The sequence below is a fragment of the Pristis pectinata genome, chromosome 3 (assembly GCF_009764475.1).
Source record: "Pristis pectinata isolate sPriPec2 chromosome 3, sPriPec2.1.pri, whole genome shotgun sequence".
NCBI classification, from domain to species: domain Eukaryota; kingdom Metazoa; phylum Chordata; class Chondrichthyes; order Rhinopristiformes; family Pristidae; genus Pristis; species Pristis pectinata.
The window spans coordinates 67,994,784-68,013,070 of NC_067407.1; the positions used below are offsets into that span (position 1 = coordinate 67,994,784).

Genomic DNA, 18,287 nt, shown 5'->3' on the forward strand with positions numbered 1-18,287 from the left:
TAAAAGTTGGGACAGTATGTCACAACATTACAAATCACAGATTAGACCGCACTGGGAGTACTGTGTGCAGTTCTGGTCACCACACTATGGGAAGGATGTGATTGCAGTGGAGAGAGTGCAGAGGAGGTTCACCAGGATGTTGCCTGGACTGGAGGACTTTAGTTCTGGGGAGAGATTGGATAGCCAGGGCTTGGTTTCCCTGGAGCGAAGGAGGCTGAGGGGTGACCTGATAGAAGTGTGTAAGATTATAAGAGGCTTAGTAAGTTATAAGTAGTACATTATAAACTAGTATTATAGTATTACATAGTAGTACATAGTGCATTATAAGTAGATAGTCAGAATTTTTTTTCCCCATAGTAGAGGTACAAAAAACAAGAGGGCAGAGGTTTAAGGTGAGAGGAAGGAGATTTAAAGAGGATCTGAGGGGAAGGTTTTTTTAAAATACACAGAGAGTGGTTGATATCTGGAACTTGCTGCCAGAGGAGGTGGTGGAATCAGGTACAATCACCATGTTTAAGGGGCATTTAGACAGTCACTTAAAATAGGGAAAATGGGATAAGTGTAGGTGGGCAGAAAGGTGGGCATGGATGTGGTGGGCTGAAGGGCCTGTTTCTGTGCTGTACCACTCTGTGACTTGGTGTGAAGGTGGGGAGAGACGGCAGTGAGGGGATGAGATGCAATGGATGGGGTGAGACACAACCAAGACCGTTGCTCGGGTGAGCAGACGTGGAAGGATATGGCCACTCGATGACTTTTCTGGCTGACTTCCTGACAATGTTGTCCTCTCCGAACAGGAAGAGGGATCTGTTGGCAGTCAGGCAGTTGTGTCGGACGGGGATTGGGTTGTAAAGAGCCATGGTGCGCGCCCGCTGCGCCCGGCTCTGCTTGAACCCGGCTGAGCCCTGCGCTGCTGCCGCCGCCACTGCTGCTGCTCCTGCCGCAGCCGCCGCCGCAGCTGTCTCTCCGCTCACCGGCACCTGGTGTCGGCTCCTCCCCTGCTCCGGGCCGGCTCGGCAGACAAACCGCTCACTGCTTCCCCAAACCGAGCCATCCTGTGGAGAGAGAGCAGGCGGCTGAGACGGCTGAGGGGTTCGTGGGGTAGGGAGAGGGGAGGGGGGGAGGGAGGGATGGAGGGACGGGGAGAATGAGGAGGGGAAGGATGGAGGATGATGAGGAGGGGGAAGAAGGAGGGAGAGAGGGAGGGAGAGAGGGAGGGGAGAGGGAGGGGGAGAGGGAGGGGGAGAGTGAGGAGGGGGAGAGTGAGGAGGGGAAGGTTGGAGGATGACGGTGAGGGGGAAGAGGGAGGGAGCGTGCAGTTCAGGGGAGGGGAAGATGAAGGAGGGTGGGCGGGCGAGAAGAGGGAAGGAGAAAGGAATAGGGAGGCTGAGGAATAGGGAGGAAAATAGGGTGACAGATGCAGAGGGAGGGGATGGTGAATTCAGAAATCAGAGGTGCAAAGGGACTTGGGAATCCGAGTTCAGGATTCCCTTAAGGTTAACCTGCAGGATGAGTCAGTAGTAAAGGCGGCAAATGCAATGTTAGCATTCATTTCGAGGGGACTAGAATATAAAAGCAAGGATGTACTGCTGAGGCTTTATAAGGCATTGGTCAGACCACATTTGGAATATTGTGAGCAATTTTCAGCCCTGTATCCAAGGAAGGATGTGGAGAGGGTCCAGAGAAGGTTCACAAGAATGATCCCAGGAATGAAAGGCTTAAGATTTGGGGAGTGTTTGATGTCTCTGGTCCTGTACTCGATGGAGTTCAGAAGGATGATGGGGGATCTCATTGAAACCTACAGAATACTGGAAGGCCTGGATAGAGTGGACGTAGAGAGGATGCCATTAGCGGAGAGTCAAGGATCAGAGGCGCCTCAGAATAAAGGGATGTCCCTTTAAAAGTGAAATGAGGAGGAATTTCTTCAGCCAGAGAGCGGTGAATCTGTGGAATTTGTTGACACAGAGGGCTGTGAAGTCCAAGTCTTCTAAGGCAGAGATTGATAGGTTCTTGATAGGTAAGGGGGTTAAGGGTTACAGGGAGAAGGCAGGAGAATGGGGTTGAGAATAAAAACAAAATCAGCCATGATTGAATTGTGGAGCAGACTCGATGGGCTGAATGGCCTAATTCTACTCCTGTATCTCATGGGGGAAAGGGATGAGGAAAGGTGAGGGGGAAGGGGCAAAGGAGAAGAGGGGAAGGGGAAGAGGGGAAGGTGGAAGGGGGATGGGGGAAGGGAGAAGGGGGAAAGGGGAGAGGGGAAGGGGGTGAGGGAGGAGGGAAGTGGAGGGGGCAGGGGTGGGGGCAGGGGAGGGGGGAAGGGGTGGGGAAGAGGTGGGGGAAGGGGCTGGGGGAAGGGAATGGGGAAGGGGAAGGGGATGGGGAAGGGGATGGGGAAGGGGAAGGGGGAAGGGGATGGGGAAGGGAGGGGAGGGGAAGGGGATGGGGATGGGGAAGGGGAGGGGGAAGGGGATGGGAAGGGGATGGGGATGGGAAGGGGGAAGGGGATGGGGGAAGGGGATGGGGGAATGGGGAAGGGGAAGGGGAAGGGCATGGGGGAATGGGGAAGGGGGAAGGGGAAGGGGAGGGGTGACAAGGTGAGGGGAAGGGGAGGGGAAAGGGAAAGGGGAGGAAAGGGGAGGGGAAAGGGGAAGGGGAGGGGAAGGGGGAGGGGAGGGGGAAGGGGGAAGGAGGGAGGAAAGGCATATGGGGAGGTAAGGGGGAAGTGGGTAGGGGAAGGGGAGTGGGTTGGGGAGGGGTGAAGGGGTGAGAGAAGATGAGAGGAAGGGGAAGGGGAAGAGGAGGAAGGGGAAGTTGAGGAGGGCAGGATGGGAATGGAGGAATGGGGAAGGGGAAGGGGATGGAGGAATGGGGAAGAGGAGGGGGAAGGGGAGCAGGGCAGGGGGAAGGGGAGGGGGAAGTGGGTAGGGGAAGGGGAGTGGGTTGGGGAAGGGTGAAGGGGTGAGAGAAGGTGAGAGGAAGGGGAAAGGGGAAGGGGAAGTGAGGAGGGTAGGGTGGGAATGGGGGAAGGGGGAAGGGGTGGTGAATTTTGAAGGGGAGGGGAGGGGGATGGGGGAGTGGGAAGGGGAGGGGAAATGGGGAGGGCGAATGAGGAGGGGGAATGGGGAGGGAAGAGGAAAGGGGAGGAAAGGGGGAAGGGAAAGAGGGAGGAGAAGAGGGGAGAAGAAGAAGGCGGAAGGGGAGGGGAAAGGGGAAGGGAGGGGGAATGGGAGGGGAGGGGAAAGGGAGGGGAAAGGGTGGTGGAAGGGAGGGGGAAGGGGAATGGTGTAAGGGAGGAAGGGGAGGGGTAAGGGGAGGGTAGGGGTAGGGGGAGGAAAAGAGTATGGGGAGGTAAGGGGAGTGGGTCAGGGAAGGGGAGTGAGTTGGGGAAGGGTGAAGGGGTGAGAGAAGGTGAGAGGAAGGGGAAGGGGAAGAGGGGAAGGGAGGGTGGGAAGGGAGGAGGGTATGGGGAGAGGGGAAGGGGGAGAGGGGAATGGGGGAGGGGGGAGAAAAGGGGAATGGGGGGAGGGGGTGAGAAAAGGGAAGAGAAGGGAGAAAGGAGAGAAAGAGGAATGGGAGTGGGGGAATGGGGGAGTGGGGAAGGGGCAAGGAAAGGTGAGGGGAAGGGGGTGAGGAATGTGGGTGGAAAGGGGTGAGGAATGGTGGGGAAGGAGTGAGGAAAATTGGGAAGGGGCAAGTAAACGTGATGGGGATGGGGAGAGGGAGGGGGAGGTGGATGGGGAGGAGGAGGGGGGAAGGGGGTGGGGAAGGAGTGAGGAAATGTGAGGGGGAAGGGAGAGAGGGAAGTGAGGGAAGGGGAGGGAAGGCAGGTAAAGAGAGGGAAGGGAGGGAAAGGGGGAGGGAAGGTGACGGGGAAGAGTGAGGGATGGGAAGATGGATTAGGAGGGAAAAATCAGAGGGGGCTGAAGGGGAGGGGCGAGTGAGAACGAGGATGGATAGGGATGGAGGGATCGAGACATGGAAGAACGGGGAGGAGGGATGGAGGGATGGGGATGGAGGGATGAGGATGGAGGGATGGGGATGGAGGGAAGTGATGTGGGATGTGAGGGAGCAATGGAGTGCGATGGAGAGAGTGGGGTGACAGATTGAGGGGATGGAAATCCACTGTCCCTCCCTCGCCCCGCACTCACTCTCGCCCAGCAGACGGCGGGGCTGGGCAGCGGCTGCCGGGCTCCGGGTTCCCTCCCGCCGGCCCGGTGCTTCGTTCACTGCCCGGCGGGCGGTGGAGGGGATGGAGGGAGGGTGGTCTCCGCCGACGCCCGGACCCCCGCCACCAGGCTTGGGGATCACAGCTCGCCACAACTGGGGGATGACCTCCGACCTGCGCCCGGCTGGACCTTGGACCCCGGCCCCTCTCCCCCCTCCTCCTCTCCCTTTCCCCCACCCCATCTCGGTGTTTCCCCCTCCTCCCACCGCTCCAGGACAGGAGCGACCCTCCGGTGAACACAGCGGGTAGGTTTTTGTCTCTCTGCAGTGTAAAACACACCCGGACCTATCCGTACAATTCAATCTTCTAAAGGCAAAAAAAAACCAAAGCGCAGCGTCGGGGAAAGGCTCCTTACTTTGCGGCCCCGCGGAGGATCGAACCTGCGACCGGCCGGGCGCTGGGGTGCGCGGGCTCTCCGCTTGCTGGGTGACCGTGGATCCGCCGAGGTCGCAGCCAGCGCCCTGGCGCCCGCGGGCAGCCTCACACTGCCGCCTGTGGGACAAGGTGCGGCACGGCAGCGGCAGCGACTGCCCACCACAGCCCGCTCCCTCAAAGCGCCGCTGCTCCACGCTCAAACCTTGCCCATCCGCTCGCTGCAGCTCCCCACACCCTCCCCCAACACTGACACACAGCCGTCCTTCCCATTGCATCCGAACCATCCACATCTCGATGATGATTCATACTCATCTCCAATTATCCATCTCTATCACACCATCACATACATCTCGGGAAGAGCCGCACTTCTACCGTGCTCATCCTGTAAATTTCACGCTCACTCCCTTGTATTCGCGATTGATAGTTATCCTTACACATACAACTAACTCCATTAGATATATGTATCGCGTGATTCCTCCGCTCCCCCTTCATTCACATCCAGTCCTTATTTACCTCTCGGCATGTATTAAACCTCCATGGCCTCTGTGTGAAAATCAATAAAATAAAACTGCAGTTGCTGGACATCTGAAACTAAAAACACAAAATACTGGAGACATTCAACAGGTGAGGCATCATCCGTGGAAAGAGAAACTGAGTTAATGTTTCAGGTCGATGTTTCCAGCATTTTCTGTTTTTTTTATTATTTCAGATTTCCAGCATCTACAGTTGTTTTTATTTTCAACCGTTTCTCTTTCCACGGATGCTGCCTGACCCTCTGAGTACTTCTAGCATTCTCTGTTTTTACTTGACCTCTCTCAGTCCCTTCTTACACACATCTGTCCACAACTCTCAAACGTTCTGCAGTCTTTCCTTGGACCGTTCTCCATGCTCCTGTCTGACTCCTTCTTTGCAAATCTCTGGGAAGATCCTCTCTGTATAGCCCCTGGGCTGGGAGTGCCAAACTCCTGGTTTTTCTGCGCTGTAATTTCATTTCATGGATGCATTGATCGTTTCTCAATGAGGAGAGCTCAGCTCAGAGCAGCCAGAGGGGAGCTTCAGCACAGTTTGGTCACAATAATTCTATGCCAGACAATTCCGCCTTGTGCCATAGAACCATACAGCACAAAACAGGCCCTTCGGCCCACCGTGTCGTGCCAAGTAACCCAACGTTCCACTCATCAAATATTGATGGCTTTGTCTTTACAATTAATTCTCACAGGACCGTACAATATAGATCAGTTACAGATATGGGTGGAGAAATGACAGATGGAGTTTAATCCAGGCAAGTGTGAGGGATTGTGCTTTCAGGGGTCTAATGTAAATGGAAAGTATACAGTAAATGGCAGGACCCTTAACATCATTGTATTCCATAGCTCACTGAAAATGGCCACACAAGTAGATAGGGTGGTAAAGATGAGATATGGCATACTTTCCTTCATCGGTCAAGACAATGAGTATAAGAGTAAGGAAGTCATGTTGCAGCTATGTAAAACTTTGGTTAGGCTGCATTTGGAGTATTGTGTGCAATTCTGGTTGCCCCATTACAGGAAGGATGTGGGGGCTTTGGAGAGGGTGCATGAGAGGTTTACCAGGATGCCGCCTGGATTAGGAGGTATGTGCTATAAGGAGAGGTTGGACAAACTTGGGTTGTTTTCTCTGGAGTGTCGGAGACTGATGGGAGACCTGATAGAAATTTACAAAACTTTGAGATTATAGGGTAATCTATTAAAGGGCAGATAATCAGAATCTTTTTTCCCAGGGTCAAAATGTCTCATACTGGAGAGCATGCATGTAAATTGAGAGAGAGTAGGTTCAAAGGAAATGTGCAGGGCAAGTTTTTTTTACACAGAGATTGCTGAATGCCTGGAATGCACTGCCAGGGGTAGTGATGGAAGCAGATACAATTGTGACATTTAAGAGGCTTTTAGATAGACACATGAATATGCAGGGAATGGACGGGTATGGATTATGTACAAACAGAAGGGATTTAGTTTAATTCAGCATCATGTTCGGCACAGACACGGTGGGCTGAAGGGCCTGTTCCTGTGCTGTACTGTGGTTCATGACTGGAAGCATCATGGCTGATCTGGGCTTGTTTCTGCTTTGTGTTCCTAAATATCCTCAGCCATCAAAATTCCGACCCTCTCCAAGCTGAAAACTCCAGCTGGGAGGGAGTTCAAGTTTGTCACTTTCCTTTGTTGAAGGTGCTTCCTCAGGGTGGCACAGTGGCACAACAAATACAGCTGCTGCCTCAGCTCCACAACACAGATTTAATCCTGCCCTCAAGTGCTGTCCAGGTGGAGTTCGCAGGCTTTCCCTGTGAACTTGTGGGATTCCCCCAGCTACTCTGATTTCCTCACACAGAAGCTTGGTAGGTTGATTGGCTACTGTAAATTGGTGGGAGAAGAATCAGGGGGGAGTTGTGAGAGAGAATAGATTAGAGCAAAATAACTGGGGGAATGGGATAGATGGGATTGCTTTGTGAGCCAGCATAGTCAGTCGGCCAAATGGTTTCCTCCTATATCACAAGGAAATGAGAAAGCCTCAACTCTAAAATTAATTTAGTATAATCCCCTGAAAGTGGAGACACAGGCAGACAGGGTGGTGAAGAAGGTGTTTGGCATATTTGCCTTCATCAGTCAGGGCACTGAGTACAGGAGTTGGGACGTCATTTACAGCTGTACAAGTCTTTGGTGAGACAGCACTTGGAGTACTGTGTGCAGTTTTGCTGGCCATGCCATAAAACGGATGTGATTAAGTTGGAAAGGGTGCAGAAAAGTTTCACAAGGATGTTACCAGGACTGGAAGGCTTGAGTTATAAGGACAGACTGGATGGGCTGTATTCCCTGGAGCGAAGGAGGCTGAGGGGTGATCTTCTAGAGGTTTATGAAATCATGAGGAGCATGTAGACTTCCAATGTAGGGGAGTCTAAAACTAGAGGGCAGAGGCTTACAGTGAGAAGGGAAAGATTTAAAGGGGATCTGATGGGCAAGTTTGTCACACAGGGAGTGGTGGGTATGTGGTACGAACTGCCAGAGAAAGTGGAAAAGGCAGGTACTATTACAATGTTTAAAGGATACTTGGACAGGTACATGGATAGGAAAGGTTTAGAGGGACATGGGCCAAACGTGGGCACCTTTGTCGGCATGGACGAGTTGGGCTGAAGGGCCTGTTTCCATGCTGTACGACTCCATAACTCTGGTTTCACATGGTTGAAGTGATCTTGTCTTATTCTGTGAGTTGTTTCATGGCTTCCAATGATATTTCAGACTCCCACTGCACCTCACAGCACGGAGACAGCAATTGTCCGCAAACAATGAACTGTGTATTTTACTCATGTGAAATCAGGTGTGTTCATGGTCTTTCATTTAAGTATAACAAGTCTGCCATCCACAATTGATGGCAATCCAGTGTGTACTCCTGGAAAGAGAAGCTCAGGAGGTCACTCATCAAATCTATGATTAAAGTTTTGTTTGAGCCCAAGGGTGTCTGGCAAATCCACCTCAATTTCTCTGTTGACCTCAGAGTTTCAAACAGAACTGGCCCAATGGTGAATCTCATCAGTTCCATTTACAGCAGTGAAGGTGATCACTGAGGAAATGATCTATCTCCAGGGTCTGTCATCAGTGACGAATTGCGGAGGGTTGTTTTCAGGATCTTGAGCTTCTCAATGTTGAGTAAGAGTTTCTGGACTGGCTGACACTCAACAAAGAGATACAACATAGAATTGAGGTGTTCCTTGGTGTGTGCAAGGATGGTGGGTTCATCAGACTGATGACTTAGAAACCTGGACCTTCAGACAGAGATTAAAGAACCCTCCATCCACTTATCTAAAACAAATTCTAATGGGAAAGTAGCCTTTGGTGAGGACTAACTGATTGCTGAGATAACCAGGCTGCGTAATGATAGCTGACTTGAACACTGTTTGAGAGATATGTGAAACTATCTCCGACCCATACAGAGAATGGTCAAACAGAAGCTTTAGAAATCTGATGGACTGGGCTGGGCAGCCATATCTGGTCAATACCTTTCGTAAGACTTTGCAAGTCAAAGTTTTGTGAAGTTGATGAAGGAAATGCACAGATCTGGACGTGGTTCGTGACATTTTTCTTGGTTGCCTCGCAGGATTCCAGTTTAACTTCCGTGCAGTGAAGAGCAAGCCAACCCCCCAATAATTACCATAATGACTTGTCCCTCTTAACGAAATCAATGATGTTGGTTTTCGTCCACTCCCTGGCCCACATTCCAAAAATAAGTTTATAGAACTTCAATACCAGTTCCTTGTTGCCAGCCATGAGGAGTATCTGGTATACCATTGACGCCTGCAGCTTCGTGGCTCTTGGCCTACTTGACGCATTCTGTTGAAGTTCCGAGTGCAGTAAGTTCTTCCTTTCAATCTGAGGATTTCTTGAACCTCGACATTGTTTTCCCTTTTCATCAAAACAGCCCTGATGCCAATGGGTGAGGTCACCAATGGTTTCACCACTTGCCAAGTGGGGGCTGTTTTGAGCTCCTTCCAGTATCTCTCAGTATGAAAGTCTGTGGGTATGCCAGAGAACATTGCTTGGAGATGCTGCCAGAAGTCAGAAACAATTGCAGCTTGAAGAAATTTTTCTCAAATCTATGGTATTTTGTAAGTTCATCCATTATCTCCAGAGCCACCTCTTTCAAAACTTGGATGAAAGTCATCATGTCCTGGGGATTTATCATCTTTCAATCCTATTAATTTCTGAAATATGTTTTTCTTATTGACACTAACTTCTTTCAACTTTCCATGATCTCCAGTCATCAGCATATTCATAGGGTCATACAGCACAGAAGCAGGTCCTTTGACCTACCATGTGCAGACCAACCAGCACGTGAGCTAACTAAACCAATTTGCTTTACCAACATGGAGACACAAGAGACTGGAGATGTTGGAATATGGAGCAAAAAACAAGCTGTTGGAGGAACTCAGTGGGTTGGGCAGCACCCATGGAGAGAAAGGGACAGTTGACGTTGTGTGTCAAGTCCCTTCATCTGGACTGAGAGATAGAGGGGAGATAGCCTGGATAAAGAGGTGAGGAAAAGGGGTGGGGCAGTCAGAGTCAAGTTAGGGAGGGAAGGGTGCAGATAGTGACATAGGCTAGGAGGTGATGTGGAGGTGCAGATTCTGGAATCTGATAAGAAAGGAAGATGGAGAGGAACCAGATAAGGGAGGTGGGGTGGGCAGATGGGAACATCCATTTCCCTCCACAGATGCTGACTGATGCACTGAGTACCTGCAGCAGCCCATTTTTTGCTCCATTTACCAACATTTGGTCTATGGCCTTCTGGACCTTGGTGATTCAAGTGCTTGTCTGGTTACTTCTTCAATAGTGAGAGTCTCTGCCTCCACCACACCCCTGGTCATAGATGTCTCTGCTAAGGGAAAAGGTTCCTCACAATCTATCCAATCTATGCCCAGTTTAAGGTAATGGTTTAAGGTAATGGGCTCTAGATTTAGAAGGAAACCAAGGAAGAAATTTTTCAGCCAGAGGATGGTTGGTATCTGGGATACACTGCCTGAGTGTGTGGTGGAGGCAGAGACTCTCACTATTGAAGAAGTAACCAGACAAGCACTTGAATCACCAAGGTCCAGAAGGCCATAGACCAAATGTTGGTAAATGGAGCAAAAAATGTGCTGCTGCAGGATTTTGTATCCCACCCAGCCTATCCAGTCTCTCCTTACAGCTGAAACAACCCAAGCAAGGCAGCATCATGGCGAATCTGCTCTGCATTCTCTCCAATTCCAGATAAGAACTTGTATGAGGATATGGAGAGAAAAAGAAGTGAGATGAGAGGGAGATCGAGGCACAGGGGAGATAGAAATATACAAGAGCCATAGAGTGGTCATTGTAATGGCTAAATAAAGGGAGAAGTGTCTGAAATGTGTTCCTTGCTCAGGTCACCTTTGTTCTACAGATGCCTGTCTCATAATCCCCCAAATATACACAATCCATTTCTGTCTCCTCCCCAAGATCCACAGGCAGGGTCATCTTAGGGTGCCTGTTGTTTCAGCCTGTTCTTGTCCCACAGAACTTTTTTCTTCCTGCCTTGACTCCATTCTTTCTCTCCTTGTCCAAGGTCCTTTGGTGGCCCCTGGTGTCCCTGACCATGCCCTTAGATCCTGTGCAGATCAGCTGCCGGGAGTATTTGCAGACATATTTTGCCTCTGCCTGCTTCAATCTCAAATTCCCACCTGCTTTAAGAAGACCATTATCATCCTGGTACCTAAGAAAAACAAGGTAACGTGCCTTAATGACTACCAACCGGTGGCCCTGGCATCCACCATCATGAAGTGCTTTGAGAGACTAGTCATGGCACGCATTAACTCCAGCCTCCCAGAAAACCTCTGCACACTGTAACTTGCCTACCGCCAAAACAGATCTACGGCAGACTTCATCTCCCTGGCCCTACACTCATCTCTGGGGTATCTGGACAGTAAGGCACCTACGTTAAACTGTTGTTTATTGACTACAGCTCCGCCTTCAATACTATAATTCCAAGCAAATTCATCACTAAACTCTGGGATCTGGGGCTCAACACCTCCCTTTGCAACTGGATCCTTGACTTCCTGAACAACTGACTGCAATCAGCAAGGACAGGCAGCAACACCTCTGCCATGATTATTCTCAACACTGGTGCCCCACAAGGCTGCATCCTCAGCCCCCTACTCAACTCCCTATACACCTATGTCTGTGTGGCCAGATTCTGCTCTAACTCAATCTACAAATTTGCAGTTGATACCATCCTAGTGGGCCATATCGGAGTACAGGAAGGAGATAGAGAACCTAGTGACATGGTGTCACGACAACAAACTTTCTCTCAATGTCAGCAGAACAAAAAAGCTGGTCATTGACTTCAGGAAGGGGGTGGTGTACATGCACCTGTCATACAGTGCTGAGGTCGAGAGAGCTGAGAGCTTCAAGTTCCTAGGAGTGAACATCACCAATATCCTGTGCTGGTCCAATCATGTAGATGCCACAGCCTAGAAAGCTCACCAGAGCCTCTACTTCCTCAGGAGGCTAAAGAAATTTGCCATGTTACCGTCAACCCTCACTAATTTTTATTGATGCCTCATAGAAAGCATCCAATCTGGATGCATCACAGCTTGCTATGGCAACTGCTCTGCCGTGACCACATGAAACTGTTGGGAGTTGTGGACACAGCCCAGCACATTACGGAAACCAGCCTCCCCTCCATAGACTCTGTCTATACTTCTCGCTGCCTCAGTAAAGTAGCCAGCATAATCAAGGACCCTACCCACTCCGGACATTCTCTCTTCTCCCCTCTTCCAAAGGCAGAAGATAAAAAAGCCTGAAAGCACGTACCACTAGACTTAAGGACAGCCTCTGTCCCACTGTTATAAGACTAATGAACGGTTCCCTAGTACAATAAGATGGATTCTTGACCTCAAAATCTACCTTGTTATGACTTTTCACCTTATTGTCTACCTGCACTTTCTCTGTAGCTGTTTATTCTACATTCTGTTGTTGTTTTACCTTGGCTACCTCAATGCACTGTGTAATGAATTGATCTGTTATGAACGGTATGTTAGACAAGTTTTTCACTGTACCTCAGTACGTGTGACAATAATAAACCAATACCAGTTCCTTCCCTCCTGCATCCATAACACCTCTGATGCTCTTGTCTACTTTAATTGTTTTCAGTTTTCCTGTCCTAACTATCTCTCAGCCACCATGGACACCCAATCCTTCTACACTTCCATCCCACACCGGGATTGTCTGGGTACCCTTCACCTACTTGAGCAGAGGTTCAACCAGTCACCTCTGACCACCATTCTCTCCCTGACTGAACTGCTCTCATTTCACACAACTTGTCTTTTAGCCACTCAATTCCTCTTGATCTAAAGATGGAACTCACGTGGGCCCAAGCTGTGCCTGGCCTTGTGGGATATGTGGAACAATGCTTGCTTCAGTCCTACACAGGCCCTCTCCCAGGACTCTTTTTCCATGACATTAATGTTTCTTGCACAAAACTCGAAAATTGTATTGCTGTCACTGCCAATTTCCACCCTGCTCTCACATTCACATGTTCCAGATGTGACTTTTCCATTCAATTCCTCAACCCTCTTCTCTCCTTCTCAGTTGATAGGTTATCGACCAGTTTTTGTTTTATTAAACTTCCACATACTCTGCTCGCCATAAAGATTCAATTCCATTCTCCCAGTTTCTCCATTCCCATTGCATCAGTTGTTCCTCAACTGTGATTTCTCTTCCCTTGAGGTCGCCAGGCCTCTCAACCATGTCTGTTCCATTTCTCTCTCTTCTGCTTGTTTTTGAGTCTTTTTGCGGATGACACAAAGGCTGGGGGGTGTTGTGGATAGTTTGGAGGGCTGTCAGAGGTTACAGAGGGACATAGATAGGATGCAGAGTTGGGCTGAGAAGTGGCAGATGCAGTTCAACCCAGATAAGTGTGAAGTGGTTCATTTTGGTTGGTCAAATATGATGGTGGAATATAGTCTTAATGGTAGAACTCTTGGCAGTGTGGAGGATCAGACGGATCTTGGAGTCCGAGTCCATAGGATGCTCAAAGCGGCTGCGCAGGTTGACTCTGTGGTTAAGAAGGCATATGGTGTATTGTCTTTCATCAATCAGGGAATTGAATTTAGGAGCCAAGAGGTATTGTTGCAGCTATATAGGTCCCTGGTCAGACCCCACTAGGAGTATTGTGCTCAGTTCTGGTCACCTCACTACAGGAAGGATGTGGAAGCCATAGAAAGGGTGCAGAGGAGATTTACTAGGGTGCTGCCTGGAATGCGGAGCATGCCTTATGAAAGCAGGTTGTGGGAACTCGGCTTTTTCTCCTTGGAGCGATGGAAGATGAGGGGGGGACCTGATGGAGGTATATAAGATGATGAGAGGTATTGATTGTGTAGATAGTCAGAGGCTTTTCCTCAGGGCTGAAATGGTGGCCACAAGAGGAGGCCACAATATCAGGGGTAAGTTTTTTACTCAGAGAGTGGTGAGTGCGTGGAATGGGCTGCTGGCAACAGTGGCGGAGGCGGATACGATAGGGTCTTTCAAGAGTCTGTTAGAAAGGTACATGGAGCTGAGAAAAATAGAGGGCTATGGGTAAGCCTAGTAATTTCTAGGGTAGGGACATGTTCAGCACAGCTTTGTGGGCTGAAGGGCCTGAATTGTGCTGTAGTTTTTCTATGTTTCTATGATCCCACCTCCTCTCTTCCCACCCAGAGCAGGGATAAGATTCCTCTTGTCTTCATTTTTCATCCCACCTGCCTCCAATTTTCATCATCTTCAACACGGTGCCAGCACCTTCTTCCACCTTCCTTGCCTCTTAGTATTCCCAAGGGGCCATTCACTCCAGGACAGTCTGATCAATCCTTCCAACCCTGCCAACACCCAATCGCCTTCTTATGGCACTTTCATTTGCATCCATACTGGAACTTCTTCCAAGCTTGTGTATTTTATTCACCACTCATAATGTGGTCTCCTCTAAAACCAAACACAGATTGGGTGACGAATTTGCAGAACACCTCCATTTGGTCCACAAGGGTGACCCTGAGCTTCCAGTTGACCTTCACTTTAATTCTCCATCCCACTCCCACTGATGGCCAAAGTAAGCTTGAGGAACAGCACTCATCTCCCAACTTCACACATCACAGCCTTCCGGACTCAGCACTGAATTCAATCATTTCAGATAACCAGCCTGTTGCTTACATTTCCAACATTCACTTTTCTCTCCTCTTGGGGTGGATCAGATTTCATTCTATTTATACCTCCCTGAGACACACATTGTGTTATTCACCAGACCTCACCACATTCTCTCATAATCATCCTGTTTGTATTGTTCAATCTCTCCTGATCATCACCTCATCACAGACCTTTCCTTTAGTTCTCTTGCCCCTACCTACTTCCTCTGCAACTTAAAGCTTTGTTTACCCAGTTCTTAGAACATAAAACAAAGAACAGTACAGCACAGGAACAGGCCCTTCGGTCCACGGTGTGTGCTGAACTAATTAAGCGAATGACACCTAATCTCTTCTGGTCATGATCCATATCCCTCCATTCTCTGCAAATTCATGTGCCTACCTAAGAGCCTATTAAGCACCTCTATCATATTTGCCTCCACCACCACTGCTGGCAGCGCATTCAATGCACTCTCTGTGTAAAAATCTTACCCTACATATGTCCTTTGAACTTACTCCCTCTCACCCTAAATGCATGCTTTCTGGTATTAGACATGTCAACTCTGGGAAAAAGATACTGGCTGCCTACTCTATGTATGCCTTTCATAATTTTATAAACTTCTATCAGCCTCCAACACTCCAGAGGAAACAATCCAAGTTTGTCCAAACTCTCCTATGAAATGTTAACTCAACTTCTCTTTCCACAGATGCTGCCTGCCCCACTGAGCATCCACTGTTCTTATTTCATGATCAGATGTTTCTTTTACCCAAAGGGGAAGGAGACATAGCTGGATCTGGTCCTTGGGCATGAAGTTGTCCAGATATCAGTGAGAGACCATTTGGACAGCAGTGATCATGAGGTTCTGATTCATAATGGGAGAGGCAAGGGAAAATTTAAAGTAGAATTTCATGATGGTAGTAGGGCAAACTTAATTAGGATAAGAGAAGATCTGGTGCAGGTAAGTGGAGCCAAATTTTGGCAGGTTAACTTATACCAGAATAATGGGTGACATTCAAGTACAGGCTGGGTACATGCTTACAGGGGAAGCAAAGCCACAGCTTCTTGGATGACAAAAAAACATAGGGAAGGTAATGAAGTAAAAAAGGGTGTGTGATACATGTCAGATGATAATTCAAGTAAGACAAGACTAATTGTAGTCAGCTGAAAAGGGAGATGAAAATGGCACTAGACAATAAGAATAGTGGGACAACATGTTCAGAGTGACAATTAAAATATATAGGAAACCCATGAACTTCTATTGGCACAAGAACAGCAGAGGGATGAAACTGATTAGGTTCCAAAGGGTAAGAGATGATTGGAGACTGTGAGGAGGGCTGGAATGCAGAATGAGTACTTTGTATCAGTCTTCACTAAAGAAGATGCTGCAAAAATCTCAAGGGAATAAAGATAATGAATTAGGTGAAAATTAACACAGAGGTGGTGTTGGAAAGGCAATGCTTCAGGTGAACAAGTCACCTGCTGTGGATGGAATACAACCCAGACTGGTGAACAAGCATGAGATGCAGGTTGCAGTAACTGTTGCCATAATCTTCCAATCCTCCTTTGAAACAGTAGAAGCTAGACAACTGGAAAATAGAGTCATAGAGTCATATAGCACAGAAGTGGACCCTTTGGCCGACCATGTCTAATGCTGACCTTTTTGTCCATTGGCACCAATGCCATTTACCTGCAGTAGGTCTGTATCTGTCTGTGCCTTACCTATCTAATTGCCAGTCTTAAAGTCTCTTAAAAGTAGTGATTGTATCTGGAAATACTCAGCAGGTCAGACCGCATCTCTGGGAAATGAAACCGAGCTAATGTTTCAGGCTGGACACCCTTCATCAGAACTGAAAAGGAGACAAGAAAAGATTGTAAAGCTGTAGAGAGGGTGAGGCAGTGGGATCGGTTGAACCAGGGTGACCATGGGGATAAGCTGTAAACAAGGTTATCTAGTCAAAGAGTGAATGGGGTGGTTTGAGAGTCCAGGAGGTACATGTATGGTCCAGAAGGTTGCAATTCACTCATCTTCTGCTTGGGTGCATTGTAACCTTCTAGACTTGATATTGAATTCTACAACTTCAGGTAAATTGATTTCTTGGTCTTTACCAGTCATCCATCTGTGATATTGGCTCGGCTGGTTTATTTTATATCTTTCTGGGAGTGGAGGACATGCCCAGCCTGACCTTGAAAAGATATTTGGATAAGTACATGGATGGGAGGGATATGGGCCAAACACAGGCAAATGGGACTAACTTGGTGGGCACCATGGTTGGCATGGACGAGTTGGGCTGAAGGGCCTGTTTCTGCGCTGCATTACTCAATGACTCTATGACTGTAGGGTCTGCTGGCCATATCCTCCTGCTCTGTACTTCGTGACTCCCACATTCTTTTGTCTCTTTTCTTTGCTCTATGTCATCACTCCCCAACTGTCAGATAGAATTGAAGCTTGATGTGCAAGCTGAGATAAGGCAGTAAAGAAATATACTTGTCTTCATTAGCTGGGGTATGGATTATAAGAGCAGGGCGCTAATGGTATAACTTCATGAAACATTGGTTAGGGTACAGCTAGAATACTGTGTTCAGTTCTGGTTGTTACACACTAGGAAGGATGTGAATGTGCCAGAGAGAGTGCCAAGGAGATTTGCTTGCTTCCCTCGGCTGAGGAGAGACCTGACTGAGATAGATAATATTCTGAGGGGCGTAGTTAGGGTAGATAGTAGTAAACCATAGTAGAGGTGTCTTAAACTAGAGACCATAGGTTTGGGGTAAGAGGTAAGGGTAAGATGTGATCTGAGGAAGAAGTTTTCGCCAAAGTGGTCAGAATCTGCAAAGCACTCCCTGAAGGGGTGATAATGTCTCTCAATGTTTAAGAAGTATCTATAGGAGCATTTGATTCACCAAGGCATAGAAGGCTTTGGAAAAAAACGGCAGGAGTATTGATGGGTACTTGACAGATGTCATGTACACGATGGACTGAAGGCCTATTTCTGTGCAGTATAACCATAGCTCTATGACTCTAAAACTGCATTAAGATCTGTCCCTTGAAAGTAGATAAACCAATGCAAGAACAGTCCCTACAAACTGTACAAAACCAGGTAAAATCCATCCCAATGAACTGTTGAAAACTAGGCGTGGCCAGTCCGAACAAACTAGGTAAAACTCGTAAGATCATTTCCAATGAATGAATTAAACAAAGAGCATTTCTAACAAACTGGACAAACCTAGGCAAGATCAGCACCAACAAACCAGATTAAAGTTGTCAATAATTGTCCCAGTAAACCAGATAAAACTTGGGAACATCAGTTCCACAAAACTAAATAAAACTAGGCAATTTCTGTCCTACTGAGCTGGGTAAAACTAAAGTTAGTTGTAAAATATTAGATAAAACTTAGTGATATCCATCACACCAAACTAAATATAATAATACAACAGAAGTTTCACCAATCTGGTTAAAAATAGAGAACATTAGTTCTACCAAACGAGCTTAAAGTAGGTAAGACTAGACCAACCATACTAGGTGAAATCAGGCAAGATGAGTTCCAATAAACTATTTAAAACTAGTGGCATCCATCCTACCACACTGGATAAACCCAGGCAAGATAAGTTCCCACAAACTTGATAAAACTCGGAAACAAAAACAGAGATGCTGAAAGAATTCAGCCAGTCAAACAGCATCTGTGGAAAGAGACATTGGTCAACAATATGGGTCAGGACCACTTCCTCAGAATGGGGGCATGAGGGGAGAATTTACAGTTTGCAAAGCAGAGCTGGGGGAAGGAGTGAGATGTAATACAGAAGACAAAATGGAGATTGGTTAAGACAGACCAGGCGATAAAGAGAACTGACCATGAGTAAGACATTCTGTAGAATTAGGGTGAGAAAGGGATAAGGGAAGGACCCCTTCTCATGGTATTTCACTGAAATGCCTCAATAGAATGCCACCTTAGCTGTAAATTGTGGTTTTATATTCACAGGTGTTGCCTAAAATAACACAT

At 48.2% G+C, this 18,287-nt stretch overlaps 1 protein-coding gene across 2 annotated transcripts in view; it reads right to left on the reverse strand.

The window, feature by feature from the left end:
• Positions 1–18,287, reverse strand: part of LOC127567879 (probable voltage-dependent R-type calcium channel subunit alpha-1E) — a 615,955-nt gene that overhangs the window by 536,989 nt on the left and 60,679 nt on the right. Inside the window, exons 1-2 of one of the 2 annotated variants that reach the window (XM_052011041.1) lie at positions 4,581–4,732; positions 739–1,052 (exon numbers count right to left, since the gene is read on the reverse strand). In XM_052011041.1, coding sequence (XP_051867001.1) covers positions 739–857 — 119 coding nt within the window. In that variant the 5' untranslated portion in view covers positions 858–1,052; positions 4,581–4,732. Of the gene's footprint in view, positions 1–738; positions 1,053–4,580; positions 4,733–18,287 lie in introns of those variants that run through there. The other variant, XM_052011039.1, reaches the window with a different exon arrangement.